This window comes from Coturnix japonica, chromosome 8 (genome assembly GCF_054131305.1).
Source record: "Coturnix japonica strain WE chromosome 8, WE-NBRP24, whole genome shotgun sequence".
Classification (NCBI taxonomy): domain Eukaryota; kingdom Metazoa; phylum Chordata; class Aves; order Galliformes; family Phasianidae; genus Coturnix; species Coturnix japonica.
Window position 1 is genome coordinate 30,418,389 of NC_140670.1, and position 19,391 is coordinate 30,437,779.

At 51.1% G+C, this 19,391-nt stretch overlaps 2 protein-coding genes across 4 annotated transcripts in view; both read right to left on the reverse strand.

Annotated features, from left to right (window-relative positions):
• Positions 1-8,437, reverse strand: part of FAM53B (family with sequence similarity 53 member B) — a 22,950-nt gene extending 14,513 nt beyond the window's left edge. The window contains exons 1-3 of one of the 2 annotated variants that reach the window (XM_015867525.3): positions 8,233-8,437; positions 5,949-6,000; positions 39-766 (exon numbers count right to left, since the gene is read on the reverse strand). In XM_015867525.3, the coding sequence (XP_015723011.2) occupies positions 39-766; positions 5,949-6,000; positions 8,233-8,301 (849 nt within the window). In that variant the 5' untranslated portion in view covers positions 8,302-8,437. The remainder of the gene's footprint in view (positions 1-38; positions 767-5,948; positions 6,001-8,232) is intronic. The other variant, XM_085554842.1, reaches the window with a different exon arrangement.
• On the reverse strand, positions 8,298-18,556 carry LOC146760020 (uncharacterized). 2 transcript variants are annotated; one of them, XM_085554845.1, is made up of 4 exons: positions 17,983-18,556; positions 14,734-14,860; positions 12,231-12,383; positions 8,298-8,437 (listed from the first exon to the last, which is right to left on the reverse strand). In XM_085554845.1, exons 1-4 carry the CDS (start codon positions 18,444-18,446, stop codon positions 8,381-8,383), a joined length of 801 nt encoding a protein of 266 aa, XP_085410971.1. In that variant the 5' UTR covers positions 18,447-18,556; the 3' UTR covers positions 8,298-8,380. The 2 variants fall into 2 exon arrangements, with proteins under 2 accessions (XP_085410971.1, XP_085410972.1); XM_085554846.1 differs by lacking the exons at positions 8,298-8,437; positions 14,734-14,860 and having other exon boundaries at positions 12,189-12,383.
• Positions 18,557-19,391: the final 835 nt, after the last annotated feature.

The window sequence follows — 19,391 nt, forward strand, 5'->3', positions numbered from 1 at the left end:
GTCTCACGTGATGCAGCGTGCCCAGTGCCCAGCCTTACCTGTGTCATCTTGGCCAGGTCCAGCGATGGCCGTGGCTCCTGTGCATCCTGGGGCCGGCGCCGCTTGACACCCACCTTCTTGTCATTGAGGACGCAGGGCTGCGAGCGGCTGCGGCACAGCCCACCGGCACGGCGGCCCAGCTGCGGTGTGGATGCTGGCGTGCTGCTGGCTGAGGGAGGGCCAGGCTCCGAGGAGGAGAAGCGGTCGTGAGAGCAGGACAGGGAGCGCTGCATGTCCACCCGGCCGCCCTCGGGGCTCCAGCCATCACCTCCAGCCCCTGATCTCCTCGGTGGGCAGCCCGGGCGGTGGTCGCAGGATGAGGCCAGAGGATGGGAGCGGGACGGCAGGCTGAAGCTGGAGCTCCTCTGCATGGTGGCCGAGCCATTGGAGTAGCGTTGAACGCTCCCCCCGCTGTAACACCGCCTCTTCTCAACCGGCGTCCAGACCTTGGAGCCCAATGGTCTCCATGATGTCCTGCAGCTGGACATTTCATCTGAAAAAGACAGCGAGCGGCACTGGCGCTTGCTGGGTGGTGCTGATGGGTTGCTGTGAGGATCGCTGAGGCTGAGCTCTTTGATGAGGTTGGTCACCGAGCAGGTGCTGGTGGCTTCCCGTGGCCACAACGTGCCCTCCTCGCCCTTATCGGACAGGCAGTCCCAGATGCTGGCGCCCGGCTGCTCGATCTGCAGTGGACATTTCCTGCTGAGGTCTCCCCATCTGTCATTTTCTGGTTGGGAAATGATAAAAACACACAGCCATGGGCATTAGCGTTAATTAATTCTGCGATTCGTTTTCCACGTGCGTAAACAAAGAGTAGCATATGGGATGTTTTTCTCTACAAATTAATTAACTCTCGGAATATGGCTTTCCGAACCGCCAGCACAATGGTTGCTGTGGCATAGATGGAGAGAGAGAGACAAAGCAATAACTGCAGCAGAAGCAGAACTGCAAGATGATAGAAATATGCCTTTGAATATCCAGACTAAGGCTCTGAGCACCTCTCCCACAGCCACAGAATGGCTTGGCTTGGAAGGGACCTCAAGGATGATGAAGCTCCAACCCAACCCCCCCAACACATGCAGGGCTGCCAACCTCCACATCTGGTTAGGCTGCGGTTGGACTTGATGATCTTCAAGGTCTTTTCCAACCTGGGTAATTCTATGATTCTATGATCTAAGACTACACCAGGCTGCCCAGGGATGGTGACCCCACTGCTCCTTGGGCAGCCTCTGCCATTGCATCAATACTCTTTCCATTAAATCTTTCCTAATATCCACAGGGATGTGGGGAAACTGCAGCTGCACGTAGAGATCCCAGTGATGACCATGTGAACAGAGGATTAGGCACGATGATCTCATTCACACACATGGTTCCCTGACTATAAAAGAAGAAAGAGGGACCGTCAGGGCTGGCCTCCTTGTCACGGGCTGCTGGGGCCAGCAGGGCTCTGTACAAACACGCTGCTGATGTTCAACAGGAAAACCATGGTAGGGCTGCACCATCAGCTGCTGCAATGGAAAATAGTCATCCCCCAACAGACCTTCTCTGGTAACTGTTGTTGGGAGGCAAACCGTGCTAGTTAACCATCCGTTGCTGCAAAGTTCCACGTGATCATATCTAAATGGTACAGTATATTTTAGGGTTGGCTTTTTTGGGGGGGTTTTGTTTCATTTAGACAACTGAGCAATGAACTCAAAGCCATGTCCAGCTGCAGGTACAGCCCTATGGCAGGAAAGATGCCACAGTACAAACCGCTTCCTACCAGCGCCTGCTTCCAGCTGGGAGGTCAGACCTGGGGCCCTGCAAGCTGACACCCCATAAACCCCTCTTGGCTCCCTTCCCCATTTCCCCCTGCCAGCAGCTGCTGGGATAACTCCATCCCCCAGCAGCCCCGCGCTGCACCGCTCCGTGCCTTAAGTGCTGCTGTCCTCATTTCAAAAAGCACGATGAAAAGTGAGAAATCCGCGCTAAACAATTACATCTATGTTTAGATCTTTATTATTTTCCCCCCCTTATTATGCTGCCAGCAGAGAGATTTCTCGGGTCAGGTCACCAGACAAAAGAAACAGAAATAGAAGCTAATTTTTTATGGCAAGCTGCCACGACCCCCATGCCCAGACGTCACGTTTTACAAAAGGCCTTGGTATGCTTGTTCAAGAGGATACAGGATACCTTCCTCTTTCGACATTACTTCTGCACAAACAGCTGTAAACCTTCGAAAAGAAAGAAAGAAAGCCCCAAATCACAAAGAAAATCGCAAGCACGCCGTTATCCTGAGAAACAACTTTGGGTTATTGTTTGCTTTCCTCCTTTGTGCTCAGCTTGTGCTGGAGGAAGCTGGGGCTGCTGCCATCCAGGAGATGCTCATTTGTGGGGTGCCCTGTTCCCCTGCTGCCCCCCAGGACAAACAACCCATGTAAAGCCTCACCGTAATCCAGAATGTGATCTTTTTCTAATGCAAAGTGATGCTAACAGAATAACAAATTGAAAACAGGGGTCATCTTAGCACTGAGGGTGTCATTAAAAGACTTGGGAGCCACTTATGAGGAAAATAGTCTGCTTTTCTGCTCAAGTTTTTAAGACTAAGATCCACATCCCAAGAGCACTGATAACAATAATAGCAGTGGAACCATTAATACTGCTGCGGTTAAGCATGTATTAAGTTTCTTAAATTAAAAACCTCAGCTTGGTTTACCCAGAGGCAGCAATTTGTTCCAGGGCAAAATCCATCATGAAAATTCCTCAGTTCAGGAATAAATGGCTTTGCTGGAGAGCACTGTTTGCCCACCAGAAAACGATGGAAGGGCATTCACAACCAAGGCATGATGCAGATGTGGCACGTGGAGAACTGCTACCATCCTCAGAACACCCCTAAGATCTCTGCACAACCAGCTCTCACCAGATGAAGGCATCCAGGTCAACGCAGGCAGACTTCCATGCATTGAGCTCCTCACCACAGAGAAGGGGCATCAAATCAAAACGCTGACACGACTTTAACTACCACGACACAAATGTGCTGCTGCAATATTTTTACGGCTCCTTTCTATACATAATGCATGATCCTTCTGCTCAAGTTTCCCCTACGTTCTTCTCCTGTGAAATAATTTACATTCATACATAATTTATTACAGCAACTTGTAAAGCAATTATGGGTTTCAATCAATTTTTTTTTCCTTTCCTCCTTTTTGGCAGATAAACTCCATTTGGATCCTAACCCAAACATTTCTCTTCCTTCGCGTGCGCATCCAATTCCCTTTCTCACACGTTCTCTGCATCGAATGTTGGTTTCCCAGACTCTGTGCAACATCGAAAGGCAGTTTGTATTTTCCACTGCCCCCTGTTTATGTTCAAGAGATATTTCCTAAACGTGAAACAAATTTAATGGTTGTAATTAGCTGATGGTAGCGCCATGGAGCCTGACAGCCCTCCTGCTTTCCCATGGCACAAATAAGATGAAAATAAGCCGTGTGGAGCAATGGGAAATACAAACAACTGGCCCATACCTACTGCCTGAGAATGTGCCCCAGTGACGTATGCTTGGTGTCAGTGGCCATATGACAAGGGGAAAACCCACACATTTGTGGTAAAATGATGGAGAACGCAAGCAAAGAAAAGGAAAAAGACCTCCATCCGGTAACAGGGCAATTCCTTTACTCCCAGGTGTTTTAAGGGCGCATCAAGGAGAAGGGAAAAAGGAAATGGGTTTTGTTTCTCTAAATAGCCCTTTGCTGGGAAAAAGAATCACAATCAAATGCTTAGGACTATAAATTCAACAGTCTTCTTAGTAATACTGCTATGGCTGCACACATAAATGTAAATATTCAGCTCACTTTGAAAAGTGGATCAAATACGGCATCATCAGACACACTGAGGATTTAATGAAGCTTACTAATACACTCGGTTTTCTAAAAGTAATAACTGATTTTTGGATTTTCCTAGACTTAAATACTTTACGAGATGCTTACACTTAAAAGGTGTGGGAATCAGTGTACTCCTTTCCCATTCAAAGTGGTTCTCAGGACATTTTGCCTGCACTGCTATCAGCAGAGTGTCTTATGCTGCTCACTGTGATGCTGCTGGTGTGCCATACTGATGCATTTGTCATGTACATGCTTTGATTTCTTTACATTTGGCCCGAGGACAGCCATACAATGCTTTGGCAATGGGAGCAGCTCCCATACCTGGCATCCTCTCTGCTATTGCCAGCCCCAGTGCTCTGGCAGTCACATTAGGCAGGAAGCAAGTGACACTAAAACCAATGTTATGCCGCATACAAACATGTGGCAGCCCAGGCTAGCTGGGTTTGTTGGTTATGGGGTATTGTGCACACCTGGGGCCTTGGCCAGCTTCTTCCTATCCCTCCTGTAGATACTGGTCTGATATGGTGAAAAGCCCCAGTGCCCAGGCCTTGCTCTGCTCAGGTACAAGGCCATGCTGATGCCGGCTGGGACACCACTCCAACCTTCCTGGATTCATCCACCTCCATGCTTTTGCTCTCGACCTAAAACATTCCCTCACTGCACATTCAGTGCCATCATAACCATGCGAATCATTTAAAAATACATCAGCAAGTTTCAGCACGGAGCCGGTTTGTGATTGTGGCCCAAGTTTGGAGACATCAAGAAGAGCATTCGGGAAAGATGCCCAAAATTAAGCACAAACCAAACAACGCTCTCTCGCATGCCAGAGACTCGCTCCTCTTGACTGGGCATGACAAAGAAAATTACATGGTAAGCTGTGGTCAAGGAGGTGAGATTAGGTTCCCTTGGAAACAGGATAATTTGGCAGCCAAGGAAGACCAGCGCGGCGCTAGGAAGACGCAAACAGCTTTGTAAAAGCTATTAACACCAAGCTGATTTTCAATTAGGCTTAGACTCTTCATATTTGTGGAAGAGCCTGCCAGTGCCATGGCACAAAACAAACCCATCTGATTGGGTTTCTTTGTTCCTTACTCATTTTTGACAGACAGGAGAAAGGGAACGGACTGTTTCTGCCCATTCTTGACTTTGAAGCTTGTGACTTTCATCTGAAAAAAAAAAATAATCGAAACATTTTTCCATCTTTTTCCCCCTCCTCCAAACAACTCAAGTTATCGAAGAGCTTGGGAAATATCTCCTCTCAATGCATGTACTCAGCTCCCATTAACGCTAATGAGAGTTGTGTCCAGGAAGAAAAGGGGCAGTTGCTTTGTCTGCAAAGCATTGGCTTTCATACCAAGTAGCTTGGCTCAAACTTGACCTACAATTTTAATTGGGATTTGAGACTTCGCCTAGGGACTGGCTCCTTGTTTCAAAACCCAAAGAGCACTGTGTAGTGGCATGCAATCCTCCTGCATTACTGTTTTTTCAGTATCATGGGCTGATGCACCAGAACTCCATCAATTTCAGTAGCCATTCGGAAATACCACCTCGGTATTAAACATCATATACAACAGCTTATGTTATTGTGAAAGGCAAAAAATGTTTTTTTGTTGTTGCCTGAGGTCTGTCCGTACACACTGTGCCAAAAGGAAGAACACATTCAGCTATAATACTGATATTTATCACTTGTACCATGTAAGATCATCAAGAGCTGTAGTTCAGGGATGGATACCCAAACACATGAGAAACACAATCCCAGATCCAGAATGCTTACGATCTCAGCCGTATGAGTAACTTCAAATACACACATAAAGCAACGTGGAAGGAGACAAGCAACGTGCTCAGCACCACGGGGCAGCAAACCACCCCTGGGCAGGGTCTTCCCATACTGGGGCAGTGGGATGGGCAATACTGAACCCCAAGGCATGGGTGGGCTGCACCCCAGGCTCTGCAAGGTAGCAGGAGGGGTGCAGAAGATGAGGACATCGCATCGCCAAGGACTCAGGAGCAGAGATGGAAGAAACAGGGGCAGAAGTTTTTGCTACTCACCCATAATGCCACAAGAGAAGAGGGTAGGTCCTTGACTCATCTTTGGAGTGTGCTGAAAACAACCAGAAAAACGATTCACTTCCAGCAGACTCAATCAATGTGTTAGAAACCGCCCAGCCTGCATCCTGGGCACCCACAGCCAGACCCCATCTCCCAGCCTGCACATCATCCACCTTGTGCCAATTTGAGGTCAACTACATGATGTGAAGAATCACTATCAGGGCCTGGACTTGCAAATGCTCACTCCTGCAGCTATCCCTGCCTGCAGGACCAAAGCTCTGCAGAACACAAAGTGGGAGCTGGGCAGTAGTGAAATAGTGGAGGCTGAAGCATCTCCAGGCTCATGCAGGCCTCCCTTCTAGACACAGGGCTGCTCTGTGTTTTGCCTAAACATACAGTGTGTTTCTAAGGCACCCCAGCACTTTCTCTGAGGATTCTGCACTTAAATGGTGCCAACATGCACTAAAAATAGGGGAAAATGCTATTATATGGGCACTAAATAAGTCCAGTTGGCTTTTTATGCTCCTTTTTTCCCCCCCTCCAGGAATTTTCCTCTTGACTGTGTGCGACAAATCATCAGACTTCTAAAAATGGGCATGGACAGTTTTATATACAATAAATCAATATGTCATCTGGAGCCACATGCCATCTCAGCTATGTCTGCAAAAACACACTTTCATACTGCTCGTCCTTTTGTTATCCCACAAAACATCCACATTCAGCTTCTGAAACGTCTGTCCTGGCAACTCCATCCCATCTGAACGAGGCCTTCCATCATCTAAGCAAAGTACCAGCACTGCCATAGTCATGTTCTATCCAGCATTAGGCCACCTTCTCTCATGATTCCTCTTTAATACACTCCAAATCACAACAACAACGAAAATAGCACTGTACCAACTGCAATCCAACCAAATGGCCCCACTTCATAAGCTGCCAATACTGAACGTAGAAGGATGTGGAGGCAGAAAGCAGAAAGCTCCAAAGAGCTTTCCAAAGAGCTTCCAAAGAGCACAGACATGGGACAACCCTAGGAAGGGCAGCACACATCTGCATGCCAGCACCCAGAGACAAAAGTGAATGCCTTCACATGAGGAAGGAAGAGGAACGTCTCCAAATGACATACATCCCATACTGAGTATAACTGCCATTTTATAAGTGCTCAGCCTATCATCATGTTGGGATACAAACCAGCCAGCGAGCCCACCACCCTCCAGCAGGTGATGGTACCTGCTGCTCAGACACTTACTGCCTTTGAGTTTCACTCTCTGCCCTTTCCCATGAAGCCAACATAAAAACTCTTCCTCTCTTTGCTGGATCAAACTTCTTGTGAACATCTGCCTCAATTTAACTGCCCAAACAACCTGGCAATGCAAACTGTGTAACCAGAACGGTTCCTCCCTGTTGACAAAGCCACCAGTGCTGTGGCAGGCACTCAGCAAACAAGGGAGGGCAAAGTTTGGTGGTGTGGCTACGCAGCCCATCCCACACAACATGGGACCTTCTGCTTTCCTCCTTCCTCCACCCTCACCCTGTGGTGCTCAGCAGCCTGCACTACCAGCCCAGGAAGCCATCTCACAGTGCTCCATCCTCAGTGAACTTGGGCACTGCCGTCACTTTTATGCTCCCAATGCCCATGTATGGCTGATCCCAACAGATGCTTCCTGAGCATCCTTATCTGCGTCTCCCTGCACAGCAGAGTTTTCTGCCCCTTTCCTTTCCAGACTGTGACCATTCGTCCTGCAGGATAGGAGTGAAAACCCCAACAACCCCCCACCCCTCCCCTGGATATAACCAGACAGCTCTCTATCACCCTCCACCCCACCACAATGCTGCCTCTTTCAGCATCATTCCCCATTTGCTGCCCCAATTTTTCTGTTACCTGCTTGTTGGGTACGTTTGGGATTGCATCCCTCTGCGCTTCCAGCAGGACTGTTAGGTAACACAGCCCCGACCTCTCCATCTCCCACTTAATCCTGCTCCCCACTTGCTCATCCTCCTATTAATGACGAGCATCTGTTCACTCCGGGCAAAGCAACTTCTAACCCGTGTTATTCACAGTTTATTCTATCATGTGCTCACTGAAAATGCACATATGCAACAGCCACAGCACTCCAATCATTTACTCATCGCCCGCTCTTTGGATATTAACGAGCCCAGCAGAAACCAGTGCAGCAATAAAACCATCTCAAGATCCAACCCCCGCAGTGTGAAAAAGCATCTTAAAGCCACAGCAAAGCAATGGCAGCAGCACAGTTGTGAAGCGCAACATCGCGATGATGCTTACCAGCTCAGTCCTGCATGTTACAGAGTCAGCACCTTTGTTCTCCCAAGTTTTGGTTAAGATCATCACCATGGTAATGCAGTCCTGCGTCGGAGTCCATCAGAGTCCAGGCAAAGGTCGCTGTCAGCCATACTCTGGCCAAGCTCCCGTTTCAGTGCATTTTCCCCCACAAGGGCTGAGAGCAGCAGGGGCTGCGGCCGGCGGCTCCCTGCAGGCACAAGGAAGAGGATGAGGTGTCAGGTGAGGTTTGAAGAGCAATCCCTGGCTGGAGTGCGACGGGCAGGCACGGGGTGAAAGGGTTGCCCTAGGAGCAAGGCGAGGAGTATTTATTTTAGGCTCTTAAGCATTGCTGGCGTTCCTGAGCACCCGATTAGCTCGGAGGCGTTTGGTGCAGCAGCACTTGCAGGAGCTGTTGGGAGCACGCAGCGTGCACGAGGCGTGCCAGGGGAACAGGAGTGTTGCAGGCAGATAAACGCACAGCCCTCCTAATTCTGCTTCTTGAAAAAGGGAACCCGTCAGCCCATCTCAGTATGGAGACAGTGAGGGCTGGAAGCAAGGACTCGCTGCATCCCCAGAGGCAAACCTCTCGCCTGCATACAAAGCCATTTCAGCATCATTACCCCTACAGGACCCTCTGGATGCCCCACATCACTCCAATCACTCCCTGATTCCTGCCCCATGCCATGTTGGTAACTCCCCGGTTCCTGGAAGAACCACAAGGAGCCCTTTGGGCAATAAACAAGGCAAAGAGCTGCCTGCAAGGAAGGCGAGGACTCCCTGCCCACAAACCCAATGCATCACACCATGCCTCTTGATCCCAACCTATTTCCCCGGGGGGTTGAAGCAGTAAATGCTGCACTAGGGCTGCATGAGGAGCACACAGAGCCTGCAAGCGCTCACCCAACCCTACTTCACCTCCTGACATCCCCTCCCATGCACTCCCCCCCACCCCACGTAAAAGCAGACAGATTGCAATTCAAATCTGATTACAGAAATCAGTGTTTTTCCCAAACCTCCCCTCTAATCCTGTTTCACTATTTTGTTGCCTTGCCGTCAACAAGGCAAACAAACAAAACCACCATTTGCATGATCCGAAGAGCATGAAACACTTATCTTGTAACACGCAGTCAAAACCAAATTGCAGTACTTAAGGACAATATTTGAGAACACGCTGCTAAGTATTAAACCTCATTACAAACTGATAAGGATTTTCTTTCCAGCTTGCAGATAATCTTTTTCATGTTTATTTGGATTAGAGGTTGCGATGGAGTTATGAGTAGCTCATTTAGAGGCCAGCTGGCTGGTAGAGAAATCACCTACTGTGTCTTGTGAGGACAAAGTTCAGCCAGAGTGCAAAGCCAGCATTGAGAATCAATACATTTTGCAAAGATTTACTGCTCCGAGAGGCACGTAGTACAGACTCCAGCTTCTTCTGGGCCATTGGATGCCTTATAATGTACTATTTACTATAGCTTCACCACAAACCCCCGAGCAGCCCAATGGCCACCCAATGGCATGAGTGCTGCCTAAACCTCCAGTGATACATAGTGGGATGTCTGAAGTCTTTGTGATGCCCCAGTGATAAGCACCCACACAGCACCCCAAGTCCTGCAGGGTCCCCTTCCTATCATCACTGGGGAATGCCAACAGGAATGGCCAACAGGAATGTTCTTCCTGCAATTTCAGCTCCATCAGCAACCGTGGCTGAGCTACGGACAGGGCAGGGCTGCCCTTGAGGACATCTAAGCCAACATCTGCCAAAACAGAGCTGATATTACTCAAGGAAACACCATCTGCTGCATGAGCCCTACGTGGGGCCCAGAGCAGGGAGCAGTGAGCCCTCTCCCACTGCCTCGAGCCCCCTGGGTCACACCGCACCAGCTCTGCCCCATTTCTAGCTGTCTCCATCACTGGTCCCTGCTTGGGACATGGGGTAAGGATGCTCACCCACACCACATTTGTGGTGCTTCAAAGGGCAGCGAGGCCACCACTGGTGAGCAGCCACAGGGGAAATCCAGATCAAACGAGCAGTCCCAGCAGCCGGGAAGCAGTTAAGCACGTTTTCTTGTTAACAGGCTACAATTTCTCCACCAATAATTATCTTTCCCCAAGGTAATGATTAATACCGCTGCAGCAGAGCACTACGCACACCCAGGCATGGAGGTGAACCTGGGCAGCAGCTCCCTGCCCCACCTGGGTGGCAGTGCCTTGCCCACTACATCCCTCTGGGGACCACATCACTGTGCCACAGCCAAAACTTCCCTGTGCAGTGCCCTGCCCCGCTGGGGCTGTAGGGCACCACCCATTCACACTGATCTTCCTATGAACGCCATGCTGTGAGCAGGAAACTGCTGGGTATTTATGGACCGGAGCTTTCCACGCATACAGATGCTAATAAAAAGATGCTCTTCAGGGACCATTAATTATTTTAAGGAATGTATTTCCTCATTTGCAATCAGATAAAGGAACTATCTTCATCCTTCAGTCAAGGTTAAGTTTAGACTTGGGCCACAGCCACGGTGTGACACAATCCAGGAGCTTTTTAACCCCCCAAAAGGCTGAAAACTGAATCCTTCAAGAACCCCTTGGGCTTAAGGGTTGCCTTGGCATCTCCTTCCACAGCCAGGACTGCAGCAACAGCACCTCCAACCACCTCACTTGGAGACCCCTGCCCACTGAGCACACAGATGTGCTTCTATAGGTGTCACTGATTTCAACTAGCAGCTTGGCCACAGTAGAGATATTAAAGCAGATCAAGAATGCTTACCCTGCAAAGTAGGGTTAAATCGCTATTGCTACCACCAAGTTACCATCAAACAATTCTTGTTGCACACACCATTATTCCACTGCCCACGTGCACTTTTCTGTTTGCAGTGCACACCCAACCCACCCCAGCCATGTCCCACTTGCTCTGTGAACGAATGGAGAGCTACTACCACTATTTTTGCCTTAGATTTGCTACCAGCTGGAAGGAATGAAACCCGTACATTTCTACCATCTCACTGTATTACTATCCTGCTCTTGTGAATACAGTCACAACAGTAATTTGTTCCCTTTCTGTTCCTACAGTTGCTCAAACCGTGAATCTCTGTTTCTCACCCTCAAAGCCTCCTATCATTACCACACCCTCACTGCCAGCAAGAAGAGGGCAGGACTCTTCTTAGCCCAAAACACAGCACACTGGAGTCAGAGGATTGAACTCTCATCCATAGACTGGCAAAGTAATGCCAACACCAGTGGTATGGCCACAACCATAGAACCATCTAAGCTGGAAGGGACCTCTAAAGGTCCCTAAATGCACCAAGAGGAGCATTTTCAACTTGTTGATTAGTTTGGAAGAGGTCCTTGCAGGTTAATATTTGCACACAGTCAGGCACGGGCTCACTTCCTCACTGAACTCCTGCAGCCAGGCTGCACAGCGCTCACTGCTCCAAACCATAAGTCAACACCGACTTTATTTATAAGATTAAACCTCCAATAAAGGTGAATAAAATACCCATCTGCAATGGAACCCCCAGAAAAAGAAAGAAAAGTCACAACCAGGAGGTTCACCACTCCAGTGCCCATCAGGAACGCAAAACCCAACCATGAGCCACTGTAAATCAAGAGAACCATAGAATATCCTGAGCTGGAAGTGACCCATGAGGACCACCCAGTCCAACTCTTGGCCATGGCCATGCACAAACTGGCCCATCAGCATGGCCCATAAAGGACCCTCCCAACCAGGAGCTCCAGATGTATCAAGGTTCAGCCCAACACCATAAACACATCACTCAGCAAAGAAAAAGCCACCTTCCATCCAACCCCTGCCTCCAAGTGCTCCGTGAAGGTCGCTGCCATAAGGTGACACCAAGTCCTGGTGTCTCGAGCCCAAAGCCACACATCCATCAGGGAGAGCATGAAATCCAAGTGCTCACCCCCAAAAAATCAGCCATTAAGGAACATTGCACACCATCTAATTCAGTAAAGAAACACCAGTTTTATTGCCCCCTTGCTCTTACGGAATAGGAGTGGCAGGGGAAGGACTCCCTCACAAACAAACGACGGAAAGGGATGGAGAGAAAGGACAGGACAGGGTCAGAGGCGCTTTGTCTCAACATCTCAGCTTGAAGAAAGCAGCGCTGGCTGTGACTTTGCCTTTTCCTCCCTGGCAACTGAAAAGGAAAAGAAGAGAGCAAAATTAGTCATTGCAAAGAGCAAACATGAGGTGCAAAATAGGGGACTGCTGGCACAGGGGGGGTATCTGGATGCGTACAGTGACTGCACGGGGTCCAGTCTTCTGCATGAATCTCATGAATGACAGCAAGCAATGGCAAGAGGGGCCATCCCCAGCACTCAGCCACCTTGGTAGGAAATACCACCAATAATTCTGCACGGTGCCACGCAGGTTATTTAGATATACCCTCTAAAGGATGCCCCAACCCTGGAGGTGCCCTAGATGGAACCCTGAGCAGCCTGAGCTGTGCCTGATCTCAGGGCTGGCAGCCCAGCCCAGGGCAGGGATCTGGAATGGGATGATCGCTGAGGGCCCTTCCAACACAAGCCATCTATCAATTCTATGATTGTACTCTATGATGATTTTCATCAGAAAAAGGGACTGTAAAAATGCACAATCTCTTTGAGAAAAACCTTCTACCATTGCTTATTAGGGGTCAGCTTCTTATGCGGAGCGTATTTCCAAGCAAGCCCATGGAGCTGGAGCAATGATGGTCTCTGGATAAGAGCAGCTGAAGCAGCATCACAGCCCAGCCTGCCAGTCCCAAGAACCAGCTCACCTTTCTACGTCTGTATTTTTCCAATTGTGAGATTTATGACAAGAATTTGCAATGGTCTGTGAGACACTGCGAGTGTTGGCCACGCTCCCAAACCTTGAGGAATTGCTGAACTGAGAATTACTTTAGCTGCTTAACCTTAACAACCAGGGATGTTGAACAAGGCAGCAAAGCCTAGGTTTACTTTAAATTACTGCTCTGAATACACTGCTCTAGTAAACAGAAACAAATAAACCACTTCTTGTTTCTTTCTCACACCGTTTTCCCATATCCAACCTGAAACCTCTGGGTCAGAGATGGTAAACAAGGTCTCACCGTGCCATTTTTACAGCCCCACTTCCCAAACGTGAATGACTTCAGGCAGCATGTAAACCCATCTCAATACCTACCTCTGCAGCACGACGTCCACCTACTTACAGCCAGATGTCAAAGCTCCAAGGTGATAAACCTCCAAGGCTCTCAGCCAGCCCTGCTTTGCTTGCTCCAGAGCCCCCAAGCTTCAATATCAACAGCAATGCATTGGTGGCAACCAGAGAACCACGGCACGGCCAACTGCTAGTGAGAGCTGGGGTGTCTTGAAGGGAATCTTGGAACTCCAGCATCATCCTCAGACTTGGGTACCATTAGCAAGGCAGATTTCCCCCTTTTCCAAGGCTGAGCTAGAGCTCTGATTGAAACTGATGGGCCCTGAAGAACCAAGGTGCTGGAAGTGTCTGGATTTAAAGCAGGGATACTGGATGAGCTCGCTGCCTCTGGAAGATGAACCTTTATGCATCCTTCCATCAACCAACGGGCACATTGCAGTGAAATGTTGGTGGCAAAGAATGGACAAAGGAAAAGGGACAGGAATCCTTTGCCCGCACGCGGCCGCTGCCAGCTCAGCTCTCCAACACACTGGGAATGAATTTCCCAGCTCTGCATCTTACATAAATCTCCTTAACACACAGGGAGCCAAACATCTGCGAGTTGTCTGAATTAGCGTGAATTTGGCAGACCCAACAGCAAACTTGCATCGCCCCGCAGCCTTCGGATTCCTTGTTTTTCCTTGGGTTCATTAAATACACCACAATCTGTTAGCAGAAGACGGCTCCTACGTGCACGGGCTGCCAAGGAGCTGATGTGGGGAGCGCATCCCACTGCAGTCCCTGAATACTGTGTCAAGAAGGGAGAATCATAGGATGGGTTGAAAGGGATCTCCAGGATCATCTGGTCCCAACCCTTCACGGTGGGCATAGCTGCCAACCACTAAATCAGGCACTAGATCAGGTTGCCAAGGGTTCAATACAACCTGGTCCCAAGAGGGATGGGGCACACACAACCCCTCTGGGCAGGACTGGGGTCAGCCATCCCCCATGGGCACAGCACATCCCTGCTGGTGTGGGATGCCAAGTGTCTGCCATCACAAAGCACCAATGTAAAGGCAGGACGGTGCCATTTTGTGATGAGGAATGGAGCTGGGTGCTTTGCCATCCCTCAAAGGGAGCCTTTCTGTAGGAGGAAGGAGGCAAAGCAAACACCCGCTCGTGGCATTTACTCCTTTCATCAAAGCCAAGCGGCACCTGAATGCTCCCGACAGCATTTCCAGGGAGCCATTCAGGAGAGCTGGGACTCGGGGTCCAGCCAGTGTTTTTAATATCTCAGGGAGACATTCACAAAGCTGGAATAATACCCATCTGTTACTTCAACACACGCTCAGTTCCCATAAGGTGTCAGCAACATGTATAGCCCAAACCTGGCGCAGCTTCGGCTCTCTGTACAGTCCTGCTGGATGGGGTGGGATGCTGCGAGCCTGGGGGTGCAGGGTGGGATGCTCCCCACTATTGCTGGCACTACAGAAGCCCCAATCCCTCTGTTTGTCCCTGAGGAAATAGGAAAAACGGCCCGGCAGCAAATGGAAACGAAAGCCACGTCTGGTGGTGTTTGAGCTGGCACCAACACCAGCCAACACGACGGGTGCAATTCCCTTCCCACCAGGCGCCAAGTCATTTACAACAGCGTGAATGCACAGTAAGAGGAAAAAATATACATTCATTTTTCCTCCCAGAGTCTCCAGCAGCTGGACACTCTCCACACATCCCCTACAGGCATAAATCAGGGGGAAAGGCAATGCCCCTGTGCCCTGAGGACTGGAGGCAGCAGGGACCGCACAGCCCCCTCCCCATGTGCCATGCTGGGGACTGACCACATCCCATGTTGGGCCCCCAGCTGGTAGGAAGGCACTGGGCCAGGAGTTCTGCCAGCACACAAATGGCAATGGATGCCTGGTACAAATGGAGCATCTCATGGAGAAATACACACTGCTGCACTCCTGAACAGAGGGACTAACAGCTCCTGGAACATGGAAACCAGAGCACAGTCCCCAGCATCACAGCACCACCTACAAATGCACGGGACTGCAATACAATGGGGACAGACAATGGGAATAATAAAACATCCCCCTCACGGAGGGAAGGACATCAGTAATGATGCAGAAAAAGGACAGTCAATGGATATTTTAGCGCTGCACACAGGAGAGAGCAGAGCCATGGCTGAGCCTGTCGCCAGCAGTGAGCCAGGCTGATGTTAAGCAGCAGGCACTAAATATAGAGCTTTCTTAAACACTGCCTCCAAATAATTTACACCTCCAGCCTTCACGGGGCCACACCGCAGCTCCCACGGCATCAGCAGCACCATGAAGAGCCGAGGACTTCCAGCAAAGCTTGCAGTGTTTGACTCATCCCAACAGCGGGCACAAAGCGGTCCTTCCTGACCCCTTCCAAAAGCCATATATAAGACCTGCAGGGGACCCAGCTTTCTACCAACAGCACAACCCACGTGTAAGTGGGAACGTGGGTGCCTCAGTGCCCAAATGGAGCCACTGGGAGCTGCAAATCTTCATTAAGCACAATGCTTTCACCATGGGAAGCACCATCCGCAGCACTGAACTTCAATTATAACACAACTGATGGGCCAATAAGGAGAGAATCTTCTCTCTGAACCAGCAGAGAAGCTACAAAAAGCAAATGTGGGCGCTTGTAAAGCTTTCTGCATCCTCATAATAGTAATGGATATTCCATATGATAATAGCTTTTGGCATCTATTTAATAGAATTAAAACTCGTTCCTTCAAAAATAAGACACGATATTCACTTGTAATGGCTGGGACATATAAAGCGTGTTGTAATAGGATCAGGAACACACTCCTGAAGTCATCTCATGGTGCATACAACACACCTGGCTGGGGAAGCGAGTCTCTCCAAAGGCAGCCAACCCATCAGATGTGGAGAAACAAAACAGCTTTGGGGACCTGTGGTCACTGCCCCAGAGCCACGTTCTGCACTGCTGGCTGAGCTAACGGCCGGGCACCGGCAGAATGCGGGCACAGAGCGTGACCTTGGGAAAGCAAAGTCCTTTCTCATAAACACGGCACACTGACAGAGCACAGAGCCAGAGCTCCGGGGCCAAGCAGCACAAACCCCAACAGGGCAGTGCAGGTACAGGGCTGTACCCCATCACCACCAGCAGCACAACTCGGGTTTGGGAACACGGACAGCATCAGGGGATGGAGGAAAAGGGTGAAAAACGGCACCAGAGGGGGGGATTAGGTGTCACCCTGCAACACCTGATAGCATCTCTCCACCTGCAGTACTTGTAATGCACAGGTCACTTCGTACCCATGCTAATAAGCACAGTTTGCAATCACCACTCAGGCTGCCTAGGCTGGAATTTACCCGAACGTGGTGGGATTGGGGCAGGGCTTCCCTCCTGCCTGCACAGCTGGGTGCTGGGGAGGGCTCCATGGGCTGTCAGACCCCACCAAAGGAGCTCATGGTGGTGGAAAATCCCCTCCTCTGGTGGGCTGAGTTTTCCCAGGGCTGCGAGCATCTCTGCTCTGCTGCCAATTAGCACTCATTAGGAGAGCTTCCAGCCCTGCCAGCCCTGCAATTTGGGGGTATGGGGGTGGGGAGAAGGAACAAACCCACCCTGCACTTCTCAGCCTGGGGCGTCCTCTCCTTTAGCTGAGATTTTGCAAGGAAAGAAGAAATCACATCAACGAGTAAGGGGAAAAAAAACAAACCCAGTATTACTAGAAAGAAAAACGAGGAGGATCGTCATTCCCATCACCGCGTTTACCTGTCTGCGTATTTACACACACAGTTATTTACCCACGTATCCACGCTTGAAAATCAGCCTCAATCAGCGCTGGATCAGCGCCACAACCTGCACGACTGCGGCGTACAGCCCCGACATCACACACAGATGCTCTTCATGGATTCACCCCGGGTTTATGTGCAGAGGAACGTTCGGGACGGGGCAGCCCCTCATTACTCGTTACATCCAGCCCGGAGGGAACGGAGCCCGAACGTTCCCAGCCCGCAGGGATCCCGACTCAGCCGGGGCTCAGCGCGTCGCTGCCGGCGGTGCCCGGGGACGCGGTGTCGGGATGCTCCCGGCTGCGGGTTCCGCACCGCCTGCCCCAGCTCGGGGCTACCCGGGGTACTTTGAACCTGTCGGCAGGCGCTTCGGGGATGGATAATGGATAATGGATAAGGAAAGCAGGCGCATCTGCAGGCGGTTACGAACTGCAGCTCGCTCTGTTTCATAACCAATTACGCTCAGTTTGGACTCGCCGCATTTCCTCGGGGGTGGCAGCGCTGCCAAGTGTCAGCGGAGCACGCTCTGCTCGCACCCCGAGGCCCGGCACCCCGAGCTCAGCCCCCCCCGCGCTGACACCGCTCCGAGCATCGCTGCGGGCCCGCACGGAGCGCAGCACGTGTCCGTGAGCCGCGGGGTGGGGGCGGCGAGCGCTCGCTCCGGGAACGCGAAACTTGCGACAACGATCGTTTCCCCCCGTGCATTCAGGCCGTGCTCCCGCACACCCCCAGCCCCGGGGCTGCTCGCGGCTCCCCCCGCCGCCCTTTGTCCGCCGCCCCCGGTTCGGCGTTGCGCCCACCCCCCCGGTGGTGGTGGTGCTGACAGCTCGGCGCGGCCCCGGCTCTTACCGTGGTGGCGGCGCGGCCCGGCCGGGGCCGGCTGTGGGCACCGCTCCGAGCCGCGCTCCCTCCCTCCTGCCGCCGCCGCCGTGCTGCGGGCGGGGAGGGCGGAGGAGGAGGAGGAGGAGGAGGGAGGAAATGCGCTTGTCACTTCCTGAGCGGGGCCGGCACAGAGGCAGGGCCCGGCCCGCACCTGCGGAGCTCCGCGCCCGCCGCCCCCCGGCTCTGCCCCGCAGCCGCACCCGGAGCGGCCCCGCCGCGCCCCGGGACCGGGCTCCGCTTCCCCGCCAACACCCGGGGAGGAGCACGGCGGGGAGCGACGACACCGCGATCCCTGCGGGCACCGGCACCGCGATGGGAGCTCGGGACGCGTGCTCGGGGCCGGCGGCTCCATCGGGCGGCAGAGAGCGGCTCCTGCCGGCACACGGCAGAACATACGGTTTGTATGGGCTCCCAGCTGAACGTTCAGCCATCGAGCTTGAGGGATAATTGGATCCATCCCCGTGGCAGAACAGGGCTCCGAGAGCCGAGCAGAAGGCTGCTGTCTGTCTGTCTGCTGCCACTGCTCAGTCCAAGCGCAGCATTGCTCACCTCCCGTCCTCCGTGCTGTCAGCAGTGCAGTGTCCTCAATGCAGGAATCTATGCTCCACGGCTCTGTAACACAACCAATGCATTGTATCTCAGTGTACCTTAACAAGGAGAGCTGGTACCCTATGTCAGCTACAAAAAGCAAGTGTAGATGGGTCCCATCTGTGCTCGGCCTGTGATGCTGTCCATGCACACCCAGCCATTCAATAGGCTGCACTGAAGCCCGTTCTGTTAGCCCTGCTTTCCAGCACAAGTGCATGCACTTGCTATTACCCAGAATCTATATGGCTACAGCAAGCAGTCTGTTTACTTTCCATTAACCTAGAGATCCGCTCATTTCGAGCTATACTGTTACCTAACACATGGAAATTAAGCCACGGCTTGGCTTTCCCCTGTATCAAATAAAACAGTGTTCCTTTCCCTCCTCCATCTCCAGGCTGTAATGGTTCATCCCTTCCCCACCAATAGCCCCAGATAAACCACATGGATTTCACAGCTGATGATCCCATACGTTAAAATGCTTAATGGGTCCATGCAGTAAAGCGCAAAGGCTTTTTGTCTTGAGAAGCTATTTACCCCATGCTTTAACTCAGTTCCACCTGTAAAGACAGGCCTTCTTCAATCAATACTTATTTCATTCATTTCACTTGGTCTCTCCTCTTTCAGGTATTTCATCCTGACAGGTCACTTCCCCAATACAACCCATAAAAATCACTAGAGCTTCACATACTGAAAACACCCGGCTCAGAAGATGAGATCTCTGCCCTGGTCTTGAGGTTTAAATGCTTAAGGAGAATGGGAGAGACTTCATTTCAAAGCAGTGGATCCCT